General features: G+C 40.2%; 1 protein-coding gene across 1 annotated transcript in view; it reads right to left on the bottom strand.

Annotated features, from left to right (window-relative positions):
- Positions 1-137: 137 nt before the first annotated feature.
- wdfy3 (WD repeat and FYVE domain containing 3) overlaps positions 138-10,473 on the bottom strand; it is a 91,587-nt gene continuing 81,251 nt past the window's right edge. The window contains exons 53-67 of the mRNA XM_035658294.1: positions 10,230-10,336; positions 9,839-9,992; positions 9,631-9,722; positions 9,334-9,546; positions 8,580-8,721; positions 8,048-8,202; positions 6,988-7,146; positions 6,702-6,881; positions 6,379-6,561; positions 5,939-6,032; positions 5,519-5,662; positions 4,797-5,048; positions 4,513-4,624; positions 4,228-4,425; positions 138-3,626 (exon numbers count right to left, since the gene is read on the bottom strand). Of these exons, the coding sequence (XP_035514187.1) occupies positions 3,506-3,626; positions 4,228-4,425; positions 4,513-4,624; positions 4,797-5,048; positions 5,519-5,662; positions 5,939-6,032; positions 6,379-6,561; positions 6,702-6,881; positions 6,988-7,146; positions 8,048-8,202; positions 8,580-8,721; positions 9,334-9,546; positions 9,631-9,722; positions 9,839-9,992; positions 10,230-10,336 (2,306 nt within the window). The 3' untranslated portion in view covers positions 138-3,505. The remainder of the gene's footprint in view (positions 3,627-4,227; positions 4,426-4,512; positions 4,625-4,796; positions 5,049-5,518; positions 5,663-5,938; positions 6,033-6,378; positions 6,562-6,701; positions 6,882-6,987; positions 7,147-8,047; positions 8,203-8,579; positions 8,722-9,333; positions 9,547-9,630; positions 9,723-9,838; positions 9,993-10,229; positions 10,337-10,473) is intronic.

Below are 10,473 nucleotides of genomic sequence, written 5' to 3'. Positions count from 1 at the left end.
GAAATAACAGTACAATAAATAATGAACCTTTAACCTTTTTTACTTGTGTTTGTGCTGCAATTCCTTGACACATCATGAAAAAGAAACAGGATCACTAGCCCCAAAACTGAAAATAAAAGAACAGAGTCTGTTTTTTTGGTGGTAAACAGCAATTATTTATTGAAATGAAATTAAAAAGAATAAGTACCAGATCTATTGCAGTATTGTAACTTTTTGTTTCTGTAAGGGGGGGATTACTCTACTGTTTTTCTCCTGTAGGATGTAGTGAACACAAATATACAAGGAACATTCAGCTATCACAGATTGCACACCAGATACTGTAGTAATGCAGTCTAATACAAGACCACCAAAATAATCCAGGATTTCTCTTTTTTTTTCCTTCTTTGTCTCTCATTAGTCCTTAATAGTTTCCATAAAGAGTACAAAAGTCCACCCAGAGTTGGGGACACGATCTCTGGCTCTGTACACAAACCTGTCTGTTGGGACAACTCATCAGACAATGCCTCCAAAAAATAAAAAATAAAAAAAAACCACACAAAAAAAGAATAAAACCAACCAAAAAATAAACAATATAATGCCGAGAACATGTACAATGCACTGACACAGAAAGTCAGCTGTGTTAATAGACATGCAACAAGTAACAAAACTTGCTGAAATCGCAATAATCATTAAAAAAATCTAAAACCAGTTATAATTGCATAAATACTTTGTACAGTTCATTTATCCGCTGTGAAATGCACCTCTCTGTTAAAACGACAACGTAAAACTGCATTCAATAAAAACCTGGGATTCCGCTTTTCTCTTTTTGTACACGTGAAGGTGCAAAGGAACTCTTGATTGATAGAAGCCGGCTCGGCCTTTTCAGCTAGGTGGCATGATTGCACGCTAAATTACAGTACATAAATGCAGAATGATATAAGAAGGACAATAACAAGAGTGCATATTATTATTATTATAACATCAGGGAGCTGTGGGGGTGAATATTAAAGTTTTTTCTTTGTTTTTGTTTGTTTTTACATGTTTGAGACTCTGTGAAAACTAGTGTGAAACCAAAAGAAAAAGGTTCTCTCTGGGAAAGAAAGAAAGCAGCACTTGAATGCACAGTTGTTGCCCACAGAACCACAAACAAAACATGATCATATGAATGAAGAGAGATGAGTGGGGGTGACATATGAAAGAAAACAACATGTACATAAAAACAAAAACACTCTCTTCCTGGCCAACTATGAAATCCAGCAGCTGCAGCCATCCTCCAAGTAACATAAATGAGTGTTGAGTTGAGAAATAATTAACCATGTCCATGACAAACTGTTGTGTAAGATACGTTAAACAACGGAAAAACATATAAAACCTCTCTAATATTAACACGACAGCCTTGTATGGGGTTCAATCTGTGCCAAAAAATCTTTGCTGTGTACTGTTTTTAGGTCTTCCTGCATTTACTGCTCAGTTTACATTACTTCGGTGACTCCTTGTGGTAGCATCAGATACTACAAAACAACAATATCCCTACAACATGAGGGAGAATGACCAGAAAAACAGAAGCCAACCAGAGGGAAACATTGACAAATGTACAAAATCATATTTCTGGCACAAACTAAACCTCATAGATTTACCCACAGCTAATTCCTTGATATATCTGACCTATTTGTGACCTGAATTTGAATTTCATCTTACCAAAACTTTCTATTAACTAAATACATCTTCAGCCAACAAAGTAGGATAACTAAACAAATAAAAAATCCACGCTGAGTTGAAATGATTTTAGTATTGGATGTATTCAGTCGGTTCCAGGGCATCAAAACCAACTAGATTGGTTTGATTAGGATATTACACATGTAAAAAGGGGAAAACAGGGTACACCATTATGAAATATGAAACTATGATGTGGATCTCATGCTACAGTGCTCACTCAGAATCTATGGATATTTTCCCTGCATTTGTACCGAAATGAACGGGAAAAAGCGTCAAACAGCAGGTCTGTCCAACTGTCTAAATTTGACTCTTTAGACAAAAAAAAAAAACAACAACCCAGAGATATCTTTAAAATCTGAGCTGGGATGCTGCCCCATTTAAGAGAATTTCATGATTATTTACATCTTCTCCAATGTCTAACAATTTCTTTCTATACTGAACAGGCTCTTTAAAAAAAGGTGCTGCTGCTCCTGCAGTTTAACATCTTCTGTAAGGACTGAGGATAAAGTGTGTGGAGTGCAATATTTACTGAACTGCTGTAATAATGCCACAGGGTCAGACTGAAGGTCTGCAAACAACAAATCTGAATAGAAACCAACAAGAAAATAACAACGATACATAATGAGAATCCCTTTTTTGTGTGCATTCAAAGAGCCGCTTTGACGCTGTACAGTAACTAAATAAATCTGCATTAAAAAAAGACGTGACGGGAGATAAGTGTGTAGCAATATTACATGTGCGTTATTTCTTTTTACCGAATTTGTATTTTTTCACAGATGATGAACATGTTTTCTCTCTAGATAAAACACATAAAAACTCAAAATAAGTGGTGATATGGTTTCAAAGGAAAATAAAAATATGAAATGATAATGTCTCCAGTCATCAGACAGCAGCAACAACAACAAAAAACCCCAAATGGGAATTTATATAAAGGACAGAATAGATGATAGGTTTTTAAAAAAATCATCATAATTGATCAGAACAATTTGGCAAAAAAAAGAGAGGAAAAGACAATGATAATAAATCTCTCTCTGATGGTGATGGCTTGACACTGTGGGCAACACTTACAAAAGAAATCACATTTTTGTAAACAACAAAAACAAAAAATGATCAGGAAAATTAAAAAGAAAATACATAATTTGCATAACTAGACCCACTAGTAAAGTCAACCCACAGACATTAATTATTGACATTCATATCCCTTCCTCCCCTCCGTGTTTTTCCTCTGGACTCGCTGTGAATCGTGACGCAGACTACACACAATCGATTTTGTTTTTTTCTAAAGCCAGGAGTGGTTAGTCACAACGCTATGTTACAGGCATTTGTTTTTTTGTTTTTTCTCATTGACCTTATTTTTTGTTCTGTGTTTGTTCCTCTTAGAGTTAAAAAGGCCATGGTAAGTATTTACAATATGAACAAGTTTTTTACGTCTTGCGATGGCGGGTCATTGATTCAAGCGTGCCGCATCAAGGGTGTTTCTGCATTTTTTTCCCCTCTCGGTGTCGAGTGCAGGTGGTTAAAGTGGTGATTGTTTTTTTTTTTTCTTTTCCTTTTGATCTTTTATCCTCGTTTCCCCCCCTCCTTTGCTAAGCTTTACCGCCATGGTGATGAAACAGCTGACATTCCCTCTTGTTACAGTTATGTCAGTGTGTGTTACAGTACATGTGGTTACTGGACGTACGAGAGGATAAATGGGCTTTCAAGGGATATGTTGGAGGTGTTGAGGGAACAACAAGGCAGATGGAGGAATGAAGTGCTCCTCAGGTCGGAGTCCTCAGGAGGAGGGGTTTCTTTTGTTGGCAGGTGAGGCTCAGTTTCTGCTGCCGTCCTCGACACTTCGCTCATGTTGAAGATTATAGTAACAGTTCTGACAAACCCGCACAGGTGACGAGATCTTCAGCCTTTTGATCTCTGATTGGAAGCGACTGCACCTGGAAAACAAGGTGAGCATTTTTAAACAAATCTAAAAAGGAAATTACACTCATTAACCCATAATGATGGAAAAAACATCCTTTTTTTATTTTTTCATAATATAAAATATATTTATTTTATTATCTTATTTACATAACATAATACCATAAAAGCCAGTTTGTGTCAACTTGTATAGAATATAATGCTGAAATATCATTTATGAATCTTAATTATATGACCAAATGGTTAAAAATATGTACAGACAAAATAACAGAGGACCCAGGTTTGAGCCTTGGGGAACACCAGTTAAAAAGGTGGTGAAACAAACGGGTGAAACTTAACATGTTAATTAAAAATTGTCTGAGTAACAGACCCTTTAAGAGCCACGTCTGACTTTAATTCCCATTAAACTTCCAAGACATGTTTTTAAGGTTTCTTGAGAAACCTGTATTTACTGCATAAAATATGAATCTCCAGGAACTGGAGATATTACATAATAATAATATAATAATATAAACACATTATGTGCAAAATGCACATTGTTTTAGTGTTTCAATACGTAGATATGTGTTGTAGAAAACTAATGTAACTGAAAGGGCACTGCTGCTGTAATTTACTTACTTTTGGCAGAAGAGCTGCCCGCAGTTCCTGCAGTGGTGGCGTCGCTCGGTGAGGGAGAAGCGAACTGTGCAGCCGGAGCAGCTGTCAACCACCTCGTCCTTCACCCAATGGTCGGCTGCTGAACGTCCTGGCTGGTCGCTGACTGACCAGCTGAAGACTCGACCACGACCGTCACCCACCAAGATCTTACTGTGGTCTCTGAAGAAAGGGTGTTAAAAGGGAAGATGAATCAATCAAAACAAAAATAAAAAATGAATCTTTGTCCGTTTGGTGCCAGACACTTACTTAGAGATGGCGAGGGATGTGATCTCAGCTGGGTGAGCGTTGTCCTTACGATCAAACGCTGTGTGCATGGTGAGTTTGCTCCGGAAGACCAGCTGGCGCTCCCATCTGTAGCCTTTGAGCACACAAAAATAAACAGTCAAACAAGAAACTTTTTAACAATGCAGCTACCACTGTCATCAGATCAGTGGAGGTTATTTTTTGGATCAGAAAAGAACCCCTGATAAACTCCTTGTTTCTTACAGTGTTCCTTAACCTTTTTTTTTTACACATCACTCGACACCCACCTGTCCTGAGCTGGTTATATGTCCGTGCATCCAATGCGGAGGGCTGGAGAGGCTGTGGCACTGAGCTCTGGCCTGGATGAGCCGGATGAGCCGGATGAGCCAGATGAGGGTGAGGGACTTTAGTTTGGCCCTCAGAGTAGTTGACGAACACAAAGCCGTCCTTCTCATCAATGCTTAGAGTGTCTGACCAACGGTGAGAGTCGTCAGAGCTGCTGTCCATCGACCATGAGGCTCCCGTTCGGGCTGAAGGACCTTAAAGTTAAGTCAAGATTGTAAAGGGAAGTCTACATTCTCAGCCAAACAAATGTGTTGGAAATACAAGCTACGTTACAATTAACAACAAATATAGATGTACATAGATGGAATGATAAAGCAAAAATATGGTCAGAGAAACTTTGCATGATGTTGTATGGGTTTAGCTGAGATTTAAACATGATGAGCTTGCATCAGTGATTAAAAGCTGCTTCTGCATGTTTTATTTTCAGAATTTAAAATTATATTTGAACAATATCAAAAGTTATGGGTAATTTTTTAGGGAGTTCGTCTTGCTTCCCTGACTGTAATACTGAAAGTGTACTGCTATCACCACTTATGTTAATTTCTGCGACAGACAAAAGAGCAGCTGGAATCTATATTCTTGAGTAGCTTTTATTTAGCTAAATCAGCTAAACAGTGAGAACTCAACCATGAAGTGTTGATAAGAAGAGTTGTGTGTTTAGTACCTCTGGGTCTGTGGACAGTGCTGCCTGGTTGGCTGCCTCCACCTGTTGAAGGGTTGCGTGGTACTTTGGGCTCCTGGCTCAGACTGGGCTCATCTCCATCTGACTCGCTGCTGTCGTCATCGCCGTTGTGAGCCACGCCACCCTCTGTGAGACGAAGAAAAGTTTACATAATTAGTTATGTTTTTACGCAATAACACATTATTTTTCATAGTGAATTTATTGTGCAAAGCATTAATATAAGCAGGCAACAAAAGGATCCACAAATCACAAGAGTAACCATGCAACTTTTCTGCAATATGTAATGTTGGACGTCGTCAGCCTATTATCTTTTCTGACATGTCACTTTATTACTGGCAAAGAAATTTCAGCCTTCACTTGGTCCAGCAGCTCTAGTATGTTTTTTTCCCGGGTAGGACTCACCGATCTTCTCATCCCCACAGCACTCAGGCACATCTGGCTCTACTGGCTGTGGAGCAGGGGTTTCTGGCACTTGGAGGAACTCCATTCTCCAAAACTACAAGAGATATTTGAAGAAAGGTTTATTTAAGCATAGTTACATCACAGCACATTTAAAGTTTAGCTTCTCCATAACACATGCAGACAACCTCTCTTTAACTTGGCAGGAACGGAACCAATATAGTGTTATTCATAACTCTAAATTGTTTCTTATCTTATATTCTTGTTTTGAAGAACACCTATACACATGCACGCACATTGACAAAAGCCCAAAAGTGAATACTTCTGTCTGCCACAGATACCACAAGCAACCTTTTAAAAACAACAGATTCAAAAAGAGTGCACAATGAGGTATTGTCAGCAGGATAGCTGAAATTCTGTAAGACTAGAGTGGGCTGGGTTACCCTGACAACACCGTCCGAGTGTCCCGTGACAATGACGTTCTGTGTGTCCCACTCGTTCATCTCCGACACGCAGCAGCACAGGATCTGCTGGCTGCGCCCTGTGAAGGTGTTGGCGCTGGCGATGGGGCTGCCATTGATGCTCCACACGTGAATGTATGTGCCTGCACAGGACACGATATCCCCCTATAGAAACACACATTATGTCTTTATGTCATATGTACAGCTTCTGTTCCTTAGCTCATGTCCATCAACCTGGAGTAAAAGTACATATTATTATTATTTCCATCTAAAGTGACAGAGGAGAAATGTAAGCTCCAGCTCACCGTCAGTTCATTGATGCACAGAGCAGAGACGGGCGCCCGGTGTCCCCTGAGCTGCGTGACGAAGGAAAGCTTGTTGAGGTCCCATATGATGCAGGTTCGATCCCGTGAGCCGCTGACAACAATGTGGTATGCTGATGACGCCGTCAGACACGTTACAGCGTCTGTGTGGCCCAGTAATGCCTACAATGAAACAGTACGGACATTAGATGGACTTTCTTGCTAAAGGCTGCAGGGGAGTCACTGATGACTTCTCTCCTCAAGTTTGTATGTATATATGTGTTTTTACCTGTTTCATCGTAAGTGACTTGGCCCTGTCCTTAGAGGTTCCTGTCTCCCACACACATATGGCTGTGCTGGTGCCACCGGTGATAACCAGCTTTGGGTTTGGACATATGGCACAGAGGATCTGACCCCACTCTGACAGACACTCGTACACCACCAACGCCTGAAATAAGATTAAGATTAGATCAAAGATTGATTTGGCAGGGGGTTCAGAAGAGAGGAAATGTAGATGGAGGTCCATTCTGACTGTATTCACTTAGTCTATATCTTAACAACTAACATTTCACCCGATCAACAACCATGCAATTGGTTACTTTACATTCTAAGCCTTTTAAAAGTCCAGAGAAGATTTACAAATGTAGTGAGAGTATGGCAATACATTTACTATTCAGGATAAACTAAACTAGAACCAAGAACCCTTGAGCTGCTTATACTAAAACTGCAAGCTTCTGTATAAGAACCTGTTGTAGAGCATGATTGCTAAGAAACAGGTACACTTTTTTTCTCACTCCCAAAGAGAAATAAAGTGTTTGGCAGTTTACAGGCATGGTCTGGTAACTAGTCTGCTGGGAGATACAATTTGATTCTACTCTGTACAATGCTCAAGTAACAGACAACAGTACCACATCAGATACAGAAGAACTGCATTAGCAGCACTTCTGTAATGGCTGCTATAGTCAAAACCGAGTGGTCTGTAAGCAATGTGCATTTTTATTCAAGCACCAGCAGGGGGAAACATTGTATTTAATAATTTTTCACATTCATGTCTCAGTTTCAAGGAGGAAAAAAGCAAGAAACCTACAGTAGGCCATGTTTCAATTAAGTAGTAGTGTTAAAAAGCCACAATCCTCTTAAGATCAAAACACTCCCATAAACATTAACAAAAGAACAAAAAAGAGCACCCAAATGACAGTATTGAACATTAGGTCATGACACAGTACATTGCACCTCCACTTGCAACACAGAGGTCGTCAGTGACACGCAGTGTCTGCAGCCTGGAGATTAAAGGAGCGTGCTTGAGAAGTCTCTGTGAAACTGTGGCTGTTATAGTAACGGTTATTGACCTTGTCAGATTCATAATTAGCCAGACGGCAGCTGAGGTCGGCGTAGCCCCAGGCGAAGGTCTTGCTCCAGGTAGGGGGAACCAGAACTTTGTTTTGCTCCACAGCAAGTATTCCCTTGTCGGTGCACACGATCTGTCCCACGGGCTCCTTTAGCTCTAGATAGAGTAATACAAAGAAATGTGAGTGCTGAGTCTAAAGGGATTCACGCACAGAGTAATGGCTATAAACAAACATTCAGCTTCACCCCTATAACATCAACCCTCTCTTTACCCCTGCCTGGATAGACCCAGCATGTAGCTTATGGTTTAACAATGGTGTCATTTTCTTTAAAGATCTTTTTGTGAATGACTCAATAACATAATCAATACATGGCAGTATTTGGTATACCATCAACAGAATATAGCATCACTTTATATCAGTCAAATGTATAATGTTATGTTATTAAAAAACAAAAACAAAAAACCCCCACATATCTATCATATATATATATATCTATATGTGTATATTGGTGACTGTGTGTGTGTACATGTACCTTTGACAGGTGCTAGAGAGGGTCTGAGATTGTCCAGATGATGAAAGAAGATCTTGTCACTGTTGGAGCTTGGAGGAATGCTCGCTACGTCACCGTTGGCTTTACTGCGTACCCGTTTAGGAGGATGGGGCTTCTTAAACAGCTGAAACATACACACAACAACAGTCAGATTTTAACATCAAGAATTAGCCAAATTCTGGTAAATGTTGGCTGTGGTAGGTAAGTTTCTCCACTAAGAGAAAAATTGAGAATATCCTCACACTGAATTGAAGTTTCCAAAACTTAATTGGGCTTAAAAAGGCAAGGCTTTAATTTGTCAAAGTGGCATGAGGTGTTCTGGCTGATGAATCTGTTTAAGAATAAATAATAATAAATAATCTGTTCTTGAAAACTGCATCTCAGCAAGCAAACAACCACAATTTGGATGTCTTGTTGCATTCTAGGAAGATTTAAAGACAACAGCCCCGCAAGCAGCCCATGAGACTGTTGCATTAATCTAGCCTGAAGTAGTAGTAGCCCGTAGCAGTTCTATGATATTAGCAGTAGTGACAGTGGTAGTAGTGGTGGTAGTTAAGTAGTAACAGCACTACTACAGTAGCACAACTGTTGGAAGCTTCAGGTGTTCGGACATCGGCCAGTATCTTTAATTTCTGATCAAGGTTTTTTTTTATTTTAAAATAAATTATAAAAGACACACAGAGCCTGAACATAGGGCAGTCAAGTCCATCACCCCCCAAAACTCCCAGTCTCTGACCTGTTTGGGGATTTGTCCAAAGTTGTTGATGAAGCCGATTGTGGCCGTCTCCTTGAGCGGATCGTTGATGTTGTAGATGTCCACCTGACCCTCGTAGAACAGGTGGTGGAAGACGTTGACTGCCTCCACTGCCGGCGGACCCTGCTGCTTGTAGCCAAAAATCAGGTCGATCCATTCGTGGAGGTGGGCCGATACGTAGTCACACTCCAACGCCTGCAGCCGGGAAGACAAGACAGAGGTTAATGTATACTGACTCAAACTCTGATCTGAACTGACATAAGTGGGTTTATTTCTTACCTCTCTGTGGACTCTAATGAACTCCCGGGGGTCACCCTTGGCCCAAGGTGGCAGGATGACGTCACCCAGTTTGGTGCCATTCTGCTTGGCACCTGGCACATCAAAATTCGATGGCAGACAGAGCATTAATATTCATGCACTCAATTCTCTTGGTCAGTTTGACTTTGAATTTCATTAACTGTTATTGTCCACGCTTTTTGATACTGACCCAGGTCGAAGTTGTTGGCGTTGAGCAGGAACTCTGGTAGATAGAAGAATTCGGGGATGAGCTCCTTGACGTCGGCCATGTTGTGTTTGGAGGCAGAGAGCCAAGCTTCACGCACACTGTGGAACATCCTGTCAGCCAGGTCAAAATGACCTCCCTGGTAATCACACAAACACACAGGCAGATGGTTTGACATTAGGTACGGACACTTGAGAGCACCAGCAGGCCTTTAATGTTAACTTACTTGAATAAAATAATAGATTTTCTGTTGTTTTTCATGAGTTCAGGGGGAAAAAACACCATCCATCTTCATATGTAAAACTGGTATTTCCTTATGAACAATTTATTACACACAGACACAACGTTCAGTGGGCTACAAAAGTTTAGTTCAAACCTGAAGTCTGAGGAAAATCTGTGTGAAGGGCTCCATCCGGACTAGATAAGAGGCTACAATCATGGCTGATGAGTAGTGGGTGCCATAGTGGTATGCTGGGGTTTCACCTGGTAGGACAGAAAACACCACATTCAGTTACAATGGAAACACAACTTTGATAGAGAGTTTAGAACATAAGTAATGACTGATGATTAGATATTATGGGTAATCAACAGACCAAAAAAGTATCTGGCATAGCATAACC

Source organism: Morone saxatilis, unplaced genomic scaffold (genome assembly GCF_004916995.1).
Source record: "Morone saxatilis isolate NCDOM2014 unplaced genomic scaffold, NCSU_SB_2.0 Contig16, whole genome shotgun sequence".
NCBI lineage: Eukaryota > Metazoa > Chordata > Actinopteri > Moronidae > Morone > Morone saxatilis.
Note: the sequence above shows the minus strand (reverse complement) of the source record. Positions and strands in the feature narration are given on the sequence as shown.